General features: G+C 47.1%; 1 protein-coding gene across 1 annotated transcript; it reads left to right on the top strand.

The window, feature by feature from the left end:
• Positions 1–1295: 1295 nt before the first annotated feature.
• On the top strand, positions 1296–9499 carry LOC135050296 (putative gastrointestinal growth factor xP1). The gene is made up of 3 exons (XM_063956691.1): positions 1296–1432; positions 8300–8446; positions 9286–9499. Exons 1-3 carry the CDS (start codon positions 1351–1353, stop codon positions 9297–9299), a joined length of 243 nt encoding a protein of 80 aa, XP_063812761.1. The 5' UTR covers positions 1296–1350; the 3' UTR covers positions 9300–9499.
• The last annotated feature ends 9485 nt before the right edge of the window (positions 9500–18984 follow it).

The following is an 18984-nucleotide window of genomic DNA, read 5'->3' as shown; positions in this document are numbered from 1 at the left end:
TGTAGCTATGTCCCCTGTAGATTTGCCCCAGTAGTTGTGCCCCCAGTAGTTGTGCCCCCTGTAATTGTGTCCCCAGTAGTTGTGCCCTCTGTAGCTGTGCCCCCAGTAGTTGTGCCCCCTGTTGCTGTGCCCCAGTAGTTGTGCCCCCTGTTGCTGTGCCCCCCTGTAGTTGTGCCCCCTGTTGCTGTGCCTCCTAATAGCAGCTTACAAACACAATAAATAAACAAGCAGCAATACTTACCATCCCCGCTCCTGCTCCCGACTGCCGCTGCTGCTCCGTCTGGCCGCCAGCTCCTCTCTATGGGAGAGACGTCATGACTCTCCCATAGCAGCGCCGCACAGACACTAGAGGTCAATTATGACCTCTAGTATCTGACGATGGAGCCGGCTGCAGCGGGCGCCCACACAGCCCACAGCACCTGCTGCAGCCGGGGAGCGGGATGTGGGTTGCAGGTAGGCGGCGCCCCAGTCACAGGCATTGCTTGCCTGTGCAGAGAACCGCTCCTGCATACCTGCTTCGGACCACCAGAACTGTATGTCCCATTGGCAGTTCAGCACATTGCAGGTGGTGCAGTCACTGTAGGGCCTGGGGGTGAGGAGGGCCCAGTAGAGGAGCATGGACTACTTATCTGCAAATGCCAGTCTGGTGAATGTGCAGTGATGCCTCATTTGAGCTTTACTACACCTGGCTGAACCTGTCCATGCTGGTATGAAGCCTCCACTGTAATCCTCTGAGAGCAAAGCGAGGGCCTAGGAGGGGATAGCGCCATCACTAGATCCTCACCAAAATCTTGCTTTGGGCCCAACAAGTCTTCCATACCTATGCAGAAACTGTTATCCATAATTCTTGGGACCCTATCTGCGTTTTCTTCTGTCTGTGATTAGTTTAGCTGAGAATTGCTTGTTATTTTTTTTTTTTACTTAATTGTATTAAACGGTCTGTGCCCTGTGGCACCATGCAATAAACCCTACTCCACCTGTATCTGTGGATAGTAACAATCACTGCCCTATTTCGTCAACGTGCTATGTGCATTGCATAACACTTTGGCCTGATCGTGATCACACACTTTACCCGCCCAATGTAATATTGAAATTGGCAACTTTTTGCACAGATAAGAAGCAGGATATCATGACTCACCGAAGCTATCATTGTCGCTCCAATGCCAAAGCAAAGACACCTCAGTGATGACCATCGCAAGGTCCAGCCCATGGATGGGGACTCGCCTCAATGTATGCTGTCTGATAAAAGATAAGAAAGAACAAGTAGGAATATAAAATATCCCCCTTGGATAGTTTTCCATTCTACTCTCCACTCCATCTACACGGCAAGACCAAGCCAAGACTCCAGCAATGGAATACCGGGTCTTCTGTCTCTTTGCCATCGCCCTCATTGTTGGGTCTTTCAGCTCCGCACATGGACAGGCTGCTCTAAGTAAGTCCTACATAGCATCTTACCAAATACCCACCTTGTAACTGAGATCGTGGTAGAGGTTGGATCTGGATTACCGTGTACTGAGATTTGGTTTTGGATAGGATTTTGGATTGATGTACTGTAAAGTCTAGGTTTAAATATTGGAACACATTATGATAAATAATTTGGGCGAAGTTAGGATTATATAACTGCTAGGATTAAAATAATTATGTTCTACTCAGTATGCCGTTGTTAGATCTCAATCCAACAATACTCTTGAAAGAGGAGACTCATCTGTTGTTAATAAGGGTTCTCTGATCTTCATAGTACGCAAGGGACAAAAATCTACAAGAGTATTTAGTGCTTCTATTTTACCTCCATTAATAGTGGGTAAAATATAGGGATGGATATCGGAACTCGATAGTATGAACTCATCGATTGTTTAATTTTTTTGTGGTTTTACCATTCGATGGAGGTATTCTGATGTTTGCCGCCATCAACTGGTAAGCATTCAATGGTGTTCCGATGCTTGCACCAGGTCCCCAGTACCATCCCTGTCCGCCCATGCTGCAGAGGTTTTACGCATGCGTAAATCAAATGATTTTTTCTATAAAATTATTTTGATGCAGTGGTTAGTTACCATTGCATTGAGAAATTCATGTAGGCATTATACACAGGTGCAGCAGTATATACATGTGGGCATTATACACAGGTGCAGCAGTATATACATGTGGGCATTATACACAGGTGCAGCAGTATATACATGTGGACATTATACACAGGTGCGGCAGTATATACATGTGGCCATTATACACAGGTGCAGCAGTATATACATGTGGGCATTATACACAGGTGCAGCAGTATATACATGTGGCCATTATACACAGGTGCAGCAGTATATACATATGGGCATTATACACAGGTCCAGCAGTATATACATGTGGTCATTATACACAGGTGCAGCAGTATATACATGTGGGCATTATACACAGGTGCAGCAGTATATACATGTGGGCATTATACATAGGTGCAGCAGTATATGCATGTGGTAGTATACACAGGTGCTGCAGTATATATATGTGGGCATTATACACAGGTGCAGCGGTATATACATGTGGGCATTATACACAAGTGTTGCAGTATATACATGTGGGCATTATACACAGGTGCAGCGGTATATACATGTGAGCATTATACACAGGTGTGGCAGTATATACTTGTGGGCATTGTACACAGGTGCAGCAGTATATGCATGTGGTAATATACACAGGTGCAGCAGTATATACATGTGGGCATTATACACAGGTGCAGCAGTATATACATGTGGGCATTATACACAGGTGCGGCAGTATATACATGTGGCCATTATACACAGGTGCAGCAGTATATACATGTGGGCATTATACACAGGTGCAGCAGTATATACATGTGGGCATTATACACAAGTGCAGCAGTATATACATATGGGCATTATACACAGGTGCAGCAGCGTGGCGAGCGCAGCGAGCCCGCAAGGGGCTAATTTGCGCTCGCCACACTGTCGGTAAGCCGGCGGTCGGGCTCCCGGCGCCGGTATGCTGGTCGCCGGGAGCCCGACCGCCGGCATATCGTAGTGAAACCCAGTATATACATGTGGGCATTATACACAGGTGCAGCGGTATATACATGTGGGCATTATACACAAGTGCAGCAGTATATACATATGGGCATTATACACAGGTGCAGCAGTATATACATGTGGGCATTATACACAGGTGCAGCAGTATATACATGTGGGCATTATACACAGGTGCAGCAGTATATGCATGTGGTAATATACACAGGTGCTGCAGTATATGGGTGGTCTTCAGTATGCCGGCGGTCGGGCTCCCGGCGACCAGCATACCGGCGCCGGGAGCCCAACAGCCGGCATACCGACTCTTATTCTCCCTCGTGGGGGTCCACGACCCCCCTGGAGGGAGAATAAAACAGCGTGGCGCGCCGCGCCCGTAGCGTGGCGAGCGCAGCGAGCCCGCAAGGGGCTCATTTGCGCTCACCACACTGTCGGTAAGCCGGCGGTCGGGCGGTCGGGCTCCCGGCACCGGTATGCTGGTCGCCGGGAGCCCGACCGCCGGAATATCATAGTGAACCCCAGTATATATATATACATGTGGGCATTATACACAGGTGCAGCGGTATATACATGTGGGCATTATACACAAGTGTTGCAGTATATACATGTGGGCATTATACACAGGTGCAGCGGTATATTCATGTGAGCATTATACACAGGTGTGGCATTATATTATACTGTGTGGCAAGTGACCAGTGGCACCAAGAGGGGGGGGAGGCGAGAGGGTACTACTTACCCAGGCCCAGGTCTGATTAAGGGGCCTAGTGGGGGTCTGGGACCCCCCCCCCCCTTACTTGGCAGCTGCAGTGTGGCCAGGGAGCTGCTAAAAATAAAAAAATATATTTTTTTCTACGGGAGCATGGCCACACCTCCTAGGATGAGGCCACACCACCTGTAAAGTACCTGGGCCCTGCCAGGCCCCTTACTGCCCTGTAGGTGATAGGGTTGTTATGATGAAGAATCACAGGACTGAGATAAAATACTAATAAACTTGGAAAATTAAGAAGTGCTTGCTTTCGAATTTCCAGGTAGCACATTTATCACAGATTATTTGTGGGTGTTTTTGAGGGGTACTCGCAAATATTACGGATCATCTGCTGCAATCCCCTCTTTTGAATCACAATAGCAGCACCCCTGTAGTTTCTGTTGGGTGCTGCTTCAATGCCAACTTTACCAAGCGATCACTCTACTTTTACACCTTGCAGGGTCAGGTTCCTGTCAAAGCCCTGTAGCCGGTGTTTTTAATGTTATTTCTTTTTGCCGAAGTAAGAAATTGTAATTGTTGGGTCTAAAACCTGGAAATGAAAGGACCGCAAGCAACTGAAATGTCAACTTGCAGGAGATAAGACATAACACAGCCCAGACAGAAGTAAACGATTGTCGTGTACGTGCCCAGGACAGTCTAATTCATCATTTCAGGCCTTTTAGCTAAAAACTCAAACAATATTGAGTCTAAGAAAAGCTTATAAATGATTATCTTGCTGTGGTTAGATCAGCTCTTTTGGCCGTGACATAAATATAATCTCAGAAATTGTTAAACACGCGCTGACGTGAGTAATTACAAACAAGGAACGTGACTTTAATTTGCACATAAAGTTTTTCACTCTTGGAGTTAGGTGAGGAGTTGTTCGCTGATGCGCAAAGTTTGCTGCCATCTGGGGGGCGAAGAGCGAACAGCGACAGCCTCCGTTTGTGAAAACAGAAGCGCGTTGTGTTGCCGCTGTTTAGAAAAGTCCAGGGATCTGAGTGGTGGGACTTAGATTTCCTAACATCTGCACAGGGCCATCTTAACAGCAGTGTAGGCCCCTGGGCACAGCAATGCACTGGGGCCCCTACCCATCCTCCAGCGATAGGGGTGGGGGGTGCTATCAGCGGCAGCTTTGATGTCCTGCGGGCGGTAGGGGGTGTTCTATCTTTTGCACAGCATGTAGGACCTGGAGCAGTAATTTCTGCTAATTACTCCTTTACTGCAAAGATAGGGCGGGAGGGAGAACACTAAACCAGTGGTGGCCAACCTGTGGCTCTTGAGCCGCATGTGGCTCTTTCTTTATTCAAATGTGGCTCCCAAAACTCTAAATCATGTGACCACAACAGATAAAGAAACCGCTGCACTCCAGCCAGACACGCAGCAGCACTACAGGGACTGACAACTGAAGGAGTCAGATACTAGAGGTGAGACACCCACAAGCAAACAGAGGACACATTAGGGACTGCTGCAATGGCACGAGTTGATGGGGGGGCTGTAGTGACACATGAGGGTGGGCTAGAGTAACACATGGCAGAGCTAGCTGGAGAGACACAGGAGAGTCCTGGCAGGAGTGACACATGGGAGACCTGGCTGGAGTGACACGGGGGAGCATCTGGAGTTACATAGGAGGGTGCTAGCAGGAGTGACACATGGCAAAGCTGGCTGGAGTGACGGGAGGGTGTTGGCTGGAGTGACACACGAGGGAGCTGACTGGAGTGACACAGCAGGGTCTTGGCAGTAGTGACACATGGGAGAGCTGGCTGGAGTGACAGAAGGGTGTTGGCTGGAGTGACACATGGGAGAGCTAGCAGGAGTGACATGGGGGAGCTGGCCTGAGTGATATAGGAGGGTGCTAGCAGGAGTGACACATGGGGGAGCTGGCTGGAGTGACATAGGAGGGTGCTAGCAGGAGTGACACATGGGGGAGCTGGCTGGAGTGACATAGGAGGGTGCTAGCAGGAGTGACACATGGGGGAGCTGGCTGGAGTGACAGGAGGGTGTTGGCTGGAGTGACACATGGGGGAGCTGACTGGAGTAAAACAGCAGGGTCTTGGCAGTAGTGACACATGGGTGACCTGGCTGGAGTGACACAGCAGGGTGTTGGCAGTAGGGACACATGGAAGAGCTGGCTGGAGTGACAGGAGGGTTTTGGCTGGAGTGACACATGGGGGAGCTGGCTGGAGTGACACAGCAGGGTGTTGGCAGTAGGGACACATGGGAGAGCTGGCTGGAGTGACACGGGGGAGCTGGCTGGAATGACATAGGAGGGTGCTAGCAGGAGTGACACATGGGGGAGCTGGCTGGAGTGACAGGAGGGTGTTGGCTGGAGTGACACATGGGAGAGTTGGCTGAAGTGACACGGGGGAGCTGGCTGGAGTGACATAGGAGGGTGCTAGCAGGAGTGACACATGGGGGAGCTGGCTGGAGTGACACATGGGGGAACTGGCTGGAGTGACAAGAGGGTGTTGGCTGGAGTGACACATGGGGGAGCTGGCTGGAGTGACAGGAGGGTGTTGGCTGGAGTGACACATGGGGGAGCTGGCTGGAGTGACAGGAGGGTGTTGGCTGGAGTGACACATGGGGGAGCTGGCTGGAGTGACAGGAGGGTGTTGGCTGGAGTGACACATGGGGAGCTGGCTGAAGTGAAACAGCAGGGTCTTGGCAGTAGTGACACATGGGTGACCTGGCTGGAGTGACACAGCAGGGTGTTGGCAGTAGGGACACATGAGAGAGCTGGCTGGAGTGACACGGGGGAGCTGGCTGGAATGACATAGGAGGGTGCTAGCAGGAGTGACACATGGTGGAGCTGGCTGGAGTGACAGGAGGGTGTTGGCTGGAGTGACACATGGGGGAGCTGAAGTTTATTATGTGAATCTGGCTTTCAATTATTTTTTGTGAAAGTGGCTTTTTCAATGGATCTGGCTTTAAAAAATGTATTTTATGTCGTTCTGGCTTTTTTAATGTATTTTATACCAGGGGTGTGGTCTAGCAGGCACAAGGCCACATTCCATTTTTGCATGCGCGCCATCAGCTCGATGTCGGCTCTTTGACGTACCTAACAAGGTTTTTTGGCTCATTGTCACTGACTGGTTGGCCACCCCTGCACTAAACTGTAGAAGGGGGCATTAGGCTGAATGAAGGGTCACCGGTACATGACTTCCAGGGTGGTAGGGGGTGTTTAATACATAGGGGAGGGGTCGATAGTGGAGTGGGCTTAATATTCATCATTTTTGGTGAGAGGGCAGCTTGCTTGACTGCAGATAACTCAAGTTCCTGAAAATAGATTTCTTAGCTTTGAATGGGATAAAATATTAGAGAGTCCCACCTTTCAGGAGATTCTGGGGACTTGGGGATCAGAGTTCAGGAGCCAGAACAATCCACTAACGAAAATATAAAACTGCATATTAGGCGTGTGGAGCTGGAGCAGAGACCAGCTGCTTGACGGCTGATACCTCTGGTTCTGGGCATAGTAGAGACAATCTGCCAATGTCCACCGAAAGGGGAGAGTCCCAGATTTTGGAGTACACGCTAAGTGAGACAGAGCCTGAGAGATCTGGCTGGGAAGAGCAGTTAACAGGCTTGGATGGGGACCACTGCTTTGAAGTCAGATATCTCCGGTTCCCCAGGTCCGATTTCCAAAAACCTGGTACCCCTGGAAAGAGGGGACCCTCAGCTATCAGTCTAGGGTCCTTATACTCCTGGGGCCCTTGGGCAAGAGCCCATTGAGCCCATACGAAAAGACGGCCCTGCATCTGCAATGGGTGACTTGCATCAAGCGGCCCGATGGTGAGTCCAGTGATCCGCTGCTGTTTCCTATGACACGGGTCGGATCACTACCTCAGCAGAAGGCGTCTAATTGTAATAGACACCTCCTGCTACATCACCATACAGGGAAGCAGCGGTGATAGCACCTCCAACCACATCTGCATCAAGCCCAAAGTGTAGACGTTGTCCATAGCAATCAGTCAGCTTATAACTTTCATTTCATAGACTGCGCTAGATTGGTTGCCAAGGGCAACTTCACTTTATCTCTCTTGCAGGTTTGATACATGATTAAGGGGTCTATTTACTAAGCCTTGGATGGAGATAAAGTGGATGGAGATAAAGTACCAGCCAACCGGCTCCTAACTGCAATATCACAGGCTGTGTTTGAAAAATGACAGTTAGGAGCTGATTGGCTGGGACTTTATCTCCGTTCACTTTATCTCCATCCAAGGTTTAGTAAATAGGCCCCTAAGGGTATTACTAACTCTACAATTTTGCAGACAAATTTGGCCTTCCTAACAGTCTTAAGCCCTAATCCAGTGGTTCTCAAACTCGGTCCTCAGGACCCCACACGGTTCATGTTTTCCATGTCACCCAGCAGCTGCACTGTGTTTCACCAACTGCCACATTTTAAAAATCTACAGGTGACCTGTAAAACATGAACCGTGTGGGGTCCTGAGGACCGAGTTTGAGAACCTGTGCCCTAATCTAATGATTGCTTCCATTCTGCAATCTGTTATTGATGTCTTTTCTCTTGATGCAGCTCAAGAACAATGCACCGTCCAGCCAGTTGCCAGAGTGAACTGTGGAGAATCCGGAATCACCCCAACTCAGTGCTTTAACAAGGGCTGCTGCTACGACAGTTCCGATCCCGATGCAATCTGGTGCTTCTACGCCCGGCCAAATGATGGTGAGCTTTCTAGACTACTGCTGTGTCCTGCCCCGGGGAGCAGTAATGCAGGGTTCAGTGGGGCAGATTCCTCAGCGTCTATCCTTATGGCCATTGGTTTGGATTGCAAAGGGCTTATTATATATTGTGCTCAGCGCAGAGTTTCCCAAACGCCGCCATTACAGTCCAGGTTTTAAGGATATCCATGTTTAAGTCCAGATGGTGTAATCAAATTGACTGAGGTTCTAATTAAGTCATCTGTTCTTAAGCATGGACATATTATTATATATTACCTATATTATGGGTGTGGATCATCAAATCGACAGTATCTAGGTCAACAATGTTTAGGTCGACCGCTATAGGTCGACAGTCACTAGGTTGACAGGGATGGAAGGTCGACAGGGTTTCTAGGTTGACATGTGATAGGTCAACAGGTCAAAAGGTTTTGTTTTTTTGGTGTCGTTTTCTTCGTAGAGTGACCGGGAACCCCAATTAGTGCACCGTGTCCCCTCGCATGGCTCCCTTTGCTCGCCATGCTTCGGGCAGATTACCGTTCCAATCGTAGTCCACGTGGATCGTTAGGTATGAAAAAGTTCAAAAAAAGATTATTTTTTTTAAAAACATGTCGACCTTTTGACCTGTCGACCTAGCACATGTCGACCTAGAAACCCTGTCGACCTAGTGACTGTCGACCTATAGTGGTCGACCCAAACATTGTCGACCTAGACAGTGTCGATCTTCAGACCGGATCCCCTATATTATAGCATAAATGGGGGTTTGTTGAAAGATCACCAGAGTACACACTGTTGAATGGTTTTTCTGTATTAATTTCCTATATTAATTATTACATTTCCTCCTAGAATGCCTCTTGTAAACGGGTTCTAAGCAACACTCTGTAGCGGTCTCTGCCAGTGGAACAAAGCAACATGGAACAATTGTCTAATGTTTACATAGACAGAACAATCCGACAACTCTCTCTGTCTTGATCAGATCTCCCATCGTAAAAGACTTTCCCTCCTTATGAATGTATCACAGCCAGGCACTTGTGTAATTTAATAAAACTGCAATTGGAAATGTAATCTTTTGTCTCGTTATTAATAGCTAACTCATTATTAACACCTGGTCAACAGCCTCTTATCACTATTCTGTGGCGTTGTTAACAAGTTAATGCCCAGACTTCCACTTCAGACATGCCTACGCATAGACCTGAGGGTGTTAGTTGATCTGAAATACTCTGTGCTGCTCTTAAGATTCAGCTGCTGATTATACAGGATTGCAGTGTGGTGACACAAAGCCTTGCTATGCTAGCTTTTACATATTTGGGTCCATCAATCTCTTTATTCAACATCAGTGATAAACTAGAGGAATTGTCTGCCATTGTAAATCCTGGGGTGGGGATTAATGCACCGAGATTTAATGGCGCACCAGGCAATATTTTACTTTATTGGGCTGGAGACCTTAACCTCTGCTCCGACTGGCTGGCACTGACCAATTTGGTGCCTTAGGGAAGATTTTAACTTGTGCCCATTAAATTGCAGGCAATTCCACTCAGGACCATCTTGACTTTAAGGCACACTAGACAGCTGCCCAGGGCCCCACAATTCTAGGGGCCTCCGAGCAGAGGAAAGTGGTGGTGCCACAATCAGAGTGGCCAGCCAGTATTCTCTGCCTGCCTCCCAGTCTGCAGTCAGACAGTGAACGGCTGTGAGCATGCTGATTGGTTCAGTGCTGACAGCCATTAACTGAATGGAAGCATGTGGAGAGACAGCACATGACCTCAGGAGGGGCAAGTTATGATTAGGTGGGTAGGGGCCACAGTGCATGGCTTTGCCCAGGACCTGCAATGCCATTAACACAGCCCCCGATCCCACCACCACCAAGCCTTGTGTTCATATGCTCACACAGCAACTACTACACAGCTGTATGTCATTGAGATTTATTATTTTTTAAAGGAACCAGCGCTAAATGCACAATACACAGAACTATAGCTGTAATATAAATATCAAAGAAACTACACACATAGTCGGCAAAAATGTGCCATAAAGTCTTCTCACTGGCATCTGGCGCTGACGTGGGCATGCAGCTGGGAGAGGTCACATGATTTCTGCTGGCAGCTCCTCTGTCTCCTGACCTGGTGGAGGAATGCATGGAGGGTGCTGGGAGCAGATGTGATCTTTCCTTCTCCTTCTGTCAGTATGCGCTGGGTGATATGGAGGTGCCCCCCTGGAGCAATGGCATCTTAGTCATTCGTCTAATGTCCTATACCCAGAGGTAAAGGTCTCTTGTGATGATCTATTATAATGTAATGTGCTAAGAAACTAAATAAACTGTGTGCAATCACTGGCACCAAGAGGGTGTGGGGTACTAAAATAAACTTTGTGCTGTCACTGGCACCAGGAAGCTGGGGGGTACTAATTGAACGGGCTCAGGCTTGTTGGAATACCACTGGAAAGATGACGTTGGCTGAGGAGGAGGGATCCACTTTCCGAAGCAAGCAAGATACTGATGTGCCCATCCTTACCCACCCCCCACCCCCACATATATATTTTTGTAGACACCTGATTAGGCCATACCACCCTACAGGAACCGGTCCCACTGCTATTCTCTACAGCTCTGTGCGCAATAAAAATTATAAAAAGGACAGATGAAAGCATGAGATGCTGCCACAGTAAGACGGAATGTTGAGCAGAGTGACAGTTGGAGTTTGCAGAGAGGACAGTTAGAGATGAGAGAGCAAGAGACAGGTCCTGACACCCAGAGAGAGCTAAAGGCAGAAACAGATAATAAGCCCTAAGAGATGGTTACAATTAAATAAGAGAGCATCATTTGAAGAAATATATGATCATCTGTCCAAGATTAGTTACTGCACCCAAAGATTTGTATCTACATCCTACAAAAGACCTGGCCAAGTGACAAGACTTCAGAGCATTTAGTACCCCACGGACCTGTAACCACACACCCCTCTGCACACACCATAGCACCATAGTCTACAATATGGAGTACCATGCCCCCTCTGGTGGACACCTCCCCCAACCTCTTTTATACCAAGGGCCATCAAACATCTCAATGGCACTATACAGGTTGAGTCTCCCTTATCCAAAATGCTTGGGACCAGGGGTATTTTGGATATGGGATTTTTCCGTATTTTGGAATAATTGCATCCCATAATGAGATATCATGGCGATGGGACCTAAATCTAAGCACAGAATGTATTTATGTTACATATACACCTTATACACACAGCCTGAAGGTCATTTTAGCCAATATTTTTTATAACTTTGTGCATTAAACAAAGTTTGTGTACATTGAGCCATCAGAAAACAAAGGTTTCACTATCTCACTCTCACTCAAAAAAGTCCGTATTTCGGAATATTCCGTATTTCGGAATATTTGGATATGGGATACTCAACCTGTACTACAAATAGGGAAGGGGCACTATATTGAAAGACTATGGGGTAAATAGCCTACAAACTGCAGGCATCAGCGGGTGCTGTCCGAGTCTGAAAAATGTTTTAAAGCAGCAATTGTTAAAAGAACAAAACCAACCTAGTTTTGTCTTTATAATGATTGCTACTTTAAACAGTGGTCAGACTCGCACAGAGCCTGTCAATGCCTGAAGTTTGTAGGCTATTACATTTACCCCTATATATTCATATTACAGTTCAATAACAGAATATAATTGTGATACTAGAGTAACAAATAAGGACTTTTGGAGGGATTATGATTTGGACTGTATATTATTTTGGATGATTGAGAACCAATGAGTATATAGCACCCTTTTTGAATTGCAGAGAGTTATTTTGGTATTGCACTGTGGTCATGTTTTTTAGTAAATATTTTACCTGACTTTCCTAAGGTGTAGTTCCAGCTAAGTCCTGGGGCTAAATTTATTAAAGGTTGGATTTGTGTTTTTGGATTATTTTCCATTAATTTAGCAAACTGACCAAAACAGGAGCTTTACTAAAAGGCAAAACTGATGGGATTCTAACAACAGTATCCGGACTCCAGGTCGACAACAAAAAGGTCGACACACCTTGGGTCGACGCCAATTGGTCGACACACCTTAGGTCGACATGGGCAAAAGGTCGACAGGAACAAGGTTGACATGGAAAAAAGTCGACATGAGTTTTTCACAATTCTTTTCTTTTTTGGAACCTTTTCATACTTAACGATCCACGTGGACTACGATTGGAACGGTAATCTGTGCCGAGCGAAGCGAAGGCACCATGCCCGAAGCATGGCGAGCGAAGCGAGCCATGCGAGGGGACGCGGTGCACTAATTGGGGTTCCCGGTCACTCTACGAAGAAAACGACACCAGAAAAACATAAAAAATTCATGTTGACCTTTTTCCATGTCGACCTTGTTCCTGTCGACCTTTTGTCCACGTTGACCTATTGTCCATGTCGACCTAAGGTGTGTCGACAATTGTCGTCGCCCTAAGGTGTGTCGACCTTTTTGTTGTCGACCTGGAGTCCCAGACCCCTAATAACAGACAGGATTTAGAACACTTTAGAACATCAGATGAACACTCTGTACTTTTCTATAGACGACTATGCAATCACCAGATTTACTAATGGTCAGTTTGTAAAACGACCAAAAGCCGAAAAAGAACACACCCAAATAATAGACTAATATGGGGCCGGTGTGGTCGATGTCTCAAACACATTCTATTAGATGAAACTTCATTATGATGCCTATATAAAAAGGGACGCAGCCACCTCGTGCACTCTGGCTGTAAGAACTATGGGGGTCATTCAAACCTGATCGCGTGCTAGGTTTTTCGCTGCAATGCGATCAGGTCAGAACTGCGCATGCGTATGCACCGTAATGCACAGGCGCGTTGCATGGGTACAAAGCGGATTGTGGCTGGGCGATGGATTTAACGAAGAATCCATTCGCACAGCCGATCGCAAGGAGATTGACAGGAAAAGGACGTTTGTGGGTGTCAACTGACCGTTTTCTGGGAGTGGTTGGAAAAACGCAGGCGTGTCCAAGCGTTTGCAGGGCGGGTGTCTGACGTCAATTCCGGGCCCGGACAGGCTGAAGTGATCGCAGCGGCTGAGTAAGTTCTGAGCTACTCAGAAACTGCACAAATATTTTTTGTACCGCCCGGCTGCACATGCGATCGCACACTTGCAAAGCGAAAATACACTCCCCTATGGGCGGCGACTATCTGCTCGCAGCAGTGCAAAAAAACCCTAGCGAGCGATCAGGTCTGAATTAGGCCCTTTGGCAGATCAAGGATTTGCAATACTGAGCATTTTCCTACAGTATGTACATAACCACCTGACTGAAGGGACCCAGGAGTCTGAATAATAACAGCAGCTTATTGAGGTACTGCAGAGCCTACGCAGGCTTAGCTTCTTCTGTGCGTGGTTAATGCTCAATGTATTGGCTGCTGGCAAGGTCATACAGATGTTCTGCCTCAGCCATTGAGCCAGACACTGGTCACATGCAGTAGCGGATCTTGCCACGGGCAAGCAGGACTTTTGCCCGGGGCGCCGCCTTCCGGAGGGCGCCGCACCATGGCAAGATCCGCTGCTGCTGTGCCCCTCGCTGCTCGCTCTGTCCCGCTGCCGCTGCCCCCCGCTGTGAAGGGAACTAGACGCGTGGAGAAGACCTTTGCTGTGCGGTTTACGATGACGTCATCGCGCACCGCACATCATTTCAGCGGCGCTACTACTGTACAGGGGCGTAACTGACCACGCTCCCTGTATGAAGCCACTCCCCTATTTCCCGCCCGGGGCGCTAGAAGCTCAAGAACCGGCCCTGGTCACATGCAGTATCAGAATGTAAAAATTTGAATATAGCTTGGGCGCTACCACCTCAAATGTATATAACAATATTTAAAAATAGTAAATAATGTTGAGAAATAATGAGAGAGTCTATTATAGTGTCCCAGAGAAATTTCTTTGTTCTTCCACAGGTTCACTTTTCTCCAAACAATCTTCAAAGCAGAAAACTTCTTGTAGAATAAATATCCATGCAAAAATATATATAAAAAAGGCACATATAGTGTAGTATTTTGGTTTTAAAATCGACAATTTATTTTATAATTCAAAGAATATATAAAAAGTAAGTGCTCTTTTACATAAAAGTGAAAACATTCACTTAGCGTTAGTAAGATTGGAACCGTACCGTGCCAAGCTCCCAGTATGGAGCAATGGAGAGAGCAACAAATTTTGGAGTTTCCGGAATTCCTCCTTCATCCTTCCAAGCTAGACACCGGCAGCAGGACCAGGTAAGTTCCTTTCCAGTTGTGGATGCAGGTAAATGGATCAATAAGCCGCCAACGCGTTTCGAGTTCTTATTAACTCTTCCTCAGGGCAGAATCAGGCCTGCACAAGCTTCTGTGTACTCTGCATTTTTTTTGTGCCACTGGCACCTATCAATCAGTTTCTGGTGAAATGTTCGGCATAACTCAGCCCACTTTCAGTTGGCACCTTACATAGGTGATGGCAGCCCTCATGCCCCTCATCCATACTTATATTTGAGCCAGGAGTCACAGTGGCATGAAGTCAAGGAAGCTTCCTATAGTCTCACGGGCATGCCTAATGTTCTAGGAGCTACATACTGCACACACATAGGGCTGAGACCCCTAGGAATAGCACACATCTGTATATTAAAGTGTTGTAATTGGCTATCCTGGTACAGGCCACGATGCCTATATATTCAGCAATTCATCCATGTCTGCTAAATTTGAGGTGGGACAAATACCATAGGGATGGTTGCTGGGTAAGTCACCTGTAATCTTGTTCAGAACATGTCATTTAACAATACTGTATATGTTAATGTTTTGTTTTACACATACAGGTGATCAGGCTATAGCGGTGCTCCTGGCTTCTGACTCCATTACTACATCTGCAGAGTATAAGTACAGTATGGCGAGTCACATATAACCACTAGATCAGTGATAGATGGCACCTTTGGACTTTAAATATCTAGGTTCAGGTGTCTTGATAAATGTATATTTGTATAAAGCACCTTGTGGTGATGCAATACTGTGTTTATTGTCTTCTTCTTATGCTCTATTTATTAATTATGGTCTAGTGAACACAGCTCTGCAGGACAGCTCTAGAACTTTCTTTTACGAAATAAGGACTTCTAGGCTTATGACATGATTAAGGGAAGGATGCATGGCTTACTGTACCCTGGGCCCCCCACTGTCAGCCCCCCACCCCGCCCTGTTTGCACAATCTTATATCAGCTCCCCCTTCCCCCTTCCATCGTGACCCCCTGTCTAAAGTGCCCCGGGTACACCCAAGGCTTAATCCAGCCCTACCTTTGCGCATGCACACAATTACATGCACGCTATAGGGGGTGCCATCTGCAGATGGCGTTACCTACAGGCCCATGCACTGGAATGTATTGCATTCCAGAGCGTTTTACAGTGGGAATCCTCCCAAAACTCAGAAGATGGCATTTTCAGAGTTTTGGATGCATTTTCAGCTCTGTTACCTTCCTCCCGCCAGGGTCTGATTGTGAGTATACTTTAATTATACGACTCCTGCTGGCATCGCAGATCTGAGTGCTGCATCCTAAGAAGAAGAATCAGGTGATCAGCTGCGAGACCAGTGGCCATCTGAATAGCTTGTTATCTGCATGCAGCAGGGTGGAATAATCCTACCACTCAGAATCAGGCCAATGAGAGGCGTAAGGACAGGCGAGGAATTGTATCCAGCTGCGAGAGGCCAATCACCAGAGTGCTCCTTACAAGTGACTCCTGGGCGGCAGGAGAATGCGGACCGTCCCTATTTCTATCACGTTACTATGGAGACGATAACTAAGCAATCACATCTATTGTATTTCTTTCTCCTAAACATTGGAACATAAACTGTAACATAACATCTATATATAGAGTGAAAGTAACCTTCGTCACATTGGACGTGACTTCTAATACCGAGGGTGGGGAGAGGTGCGGGGCAGGGTACAGCCTCTCCTTATTTAAGCCTTATCTGAAGAATTTAGCAAACAGGCCAGAGGATATAAAATCCCCTTATGTAATCCATACATTGCAGACTGTCCCATCTGAGCACACAGGAGGGAACTACAATGGATTACCGGCTGTGCTGCGTGTTGGCCGCTGTGCTGATGTTAGGGGTCACCTGCTCTGCCCAGGCTCTGCGTAAGTACTGCACTTGTATAAAACTGTTACCCCATTAATGAGTTATGTAAAATGGGAACCTCCAGTTTACGTAATCTGTTTCTTTTCAGTTGCTGTGGTACAACAAGTCCCAATATGACCTGCCACCCAAATCGCAGAGTGTGCTGCATAACATATTTTAATCTGTAAGATAGCTGATGGGAAATACAGAAAACCTGCCCTGCTCCTTGTGTAGAGGTGTGCTGGATGCCATTAGAGAAAGTGTATCAAGGGTTCCCTAGGTCTTGATATAAATAACTAACAATGATACAGGGAACCCTGGCCAAGGGCGTAACTAGGCGTGTGTGTGGAGTGTGCCCCCGCACATACGCTGCAGGGTAGGGGGCGCTGTTGGCAGCACTTGTCAATTATCTGTTTTGATTACTTTCACTTGCAGTTTCCGCCCTTTTTGAAGCCCAGCATCTCCTGACTTCCCCTGTCTCCTTCCTCCTCCACTTCCATCGCTAATACCTGTACAACATTCATGAACTTAACTTGAGAGCTCTTTGTTATTCAATCACACTGTCCTTTATTACATTTCAGGATGCTGACATGACATACCAGGGATTCAAACCCATTGCCTGTGGCACTGCAGTCAGACATGCTGTTCTTGAGCTATCTGCCATTGCATAGAGAATTCTAAACTAGAGAATTATAACTATTTGAAGCTTACCCTGTACTTTGTGAAAAAATGATCAGCATTGCGGCTGAGCAGATCTATATAGTGTGTGGCTGCAAGAGATTGGATGTGTGGCTTTTTACAAAGTGCAAGTAGCTTCATATAGTTAGAAATGTCATAGTTTTTATGCAGGATCAAATAGCTCAATGAGTAGGGTGTTAGACTAGAGTACAACAGGTTATGGGTTTGAATCCTGAGTATGGCAGTATATTAAAATGTGTTATTTAACAAAGGGTATTTTAACTAGATAACAATGAGCTCTTAAGTTAAGTGCATGAATGTGGTATAAAGAAGATTTGTGTGCAAATTTTGGCATGTCCCTTGTCTTTGTTGGAAAAATGGGGGGGGGTTCTCTTTCTGGCAAAGTAAATCTCTATGAGTTATATTTCCAAGTTCTTTTGTGAAAACACTAAAGTTAACACATACCTGGGAAATCATCTGTGTGGTTTATGTATCCATATACCCAGTCAGTGGGCTATATACACTGCTCAAAAAAATGCAGGGAACACTAAAATAACACATCCTAGATCTGAATGAATGAAATATTCCTATTAAATACTTTGTTCTTTACATAGTTGAATGTGCTGACAACAACATCACACAAAAATTATCAATAGAAATCAAATTTATTAACCCATGGAGGTCTGGATTTGGAGTCACCCTCAAAATTAAGGTGGAAAAACACACTATAGGCTGATCCAACTTTGATGTAATGTCCTTAAAACAAGTCAAAATGAGGCTCAGTAGTGTGTGTGGCCTCCACGTGCCTGTATGACCTCCCTACAACACCTGGGCATGCTCCTGATGAGGTGGCGGATGGTCTCCTGAGGGATCTCCTCCCAGACCTGGACTAAAGCATCCGCCAACTCCTGGACAGTCTGTGGTGCAACGTAGCGTTGGTGTATGGAGCGAGACATGATGTCCCAGATGTGCTCAATTGGATTCAGGTCTGGGGAACGGGCGGGCCAGTCCATACCATCAATGCCTTCGTCTTGCAGGAACTGCTGACACACTCCAGCCACATGAGGTCTAGCATTGTCTTGCATTAGGAGGAATCCAGGGCCAACCGCACCAGCATATGGTCTCACAAGGGGTCTGAGGATCTCATCACGGTACCTAATGGCAGTCAGGCTACCTTTGGCGAGCACATGGAGGGCTGTGCGGCCCCACAAAGAAATGCCACCCCACACCATTACTGACCCACTGCCAAACCGGTCATGTTGGAGGATGTTGCAGGCAGCAGAACGTTCTCCTTGGCGTCTCCAGACTCTGTCACGTCTGTCACATGTGCTCAGTGAGAACCTGCTTTCATCTGTAAAGAGCACAGGGTGCCAGTGGCGAATTTGCCAATCTTGGCGTTCTCTGGCAAATGCCAAACGTCTTGCACGGTGTTGGGCTGTAAGCACAATCCCCACCTGTGGACGTCGGGCCCTCATACCACCCTCATGGAGTCTGTTTCTGATCGTTTGAGTAGACACATGCACATTTGTGGCTTGCTGGAGGTCATTTTGCAGGGCTCTGGCAGTGCTCCTCCTGTTCCTCCTTGCACAAAAGCGGAGGTAGCGGTCCTGCTGCTGGGTTGTTGCCTTCCTATGGCCTCCTCCACATCTCCCGATGTACTGGCCTGTCTCCTGGTAGCGCCTCCATGCTCTGGACACTATGCTGACAGACACAGCAAATCTTCTTGCCACAGCTCGCATTGATGTGCCATCCTGGATGAGCTGCACTACCTGAGC

This window comes from Pseudophryne corroboree, chromosome 2 (assembly GCF_028390025.1).
Source record: "Pseudophryne corroboree isolate aPseCor3 chromosome 2, aPseCor3.hap2, whole genome shotgun sequence".
Classification (NCBI taxonomy): domain Eukaryota; kingdom Metazoa; phylum Chordata; class Amphibia; order Anura; family Myobatrachidae; genus Pseudophryne; species Pseudophryne corroboree.
Note: the sequence above shows the minus strand (reverse complement) of the source record. Positions and strands in the feature narration are given on the sequence as shown.

Coding starts and splice junctions, on each gene's coding strand:
- LOC135050296 (XM_063956691.1), top strand. CDS start 1,351: ATGGAATACCGGGTCTTCTGTCTCTTTGCCATCGCCCTCATTGTTGGG. Junction 1,433..8,299: donor ACATGGACAGGCTGCTCTAA/GTAAGTCCTACA, acceptor CTCTTGATGCAG/CTCAAGAACAATGCACCGTC.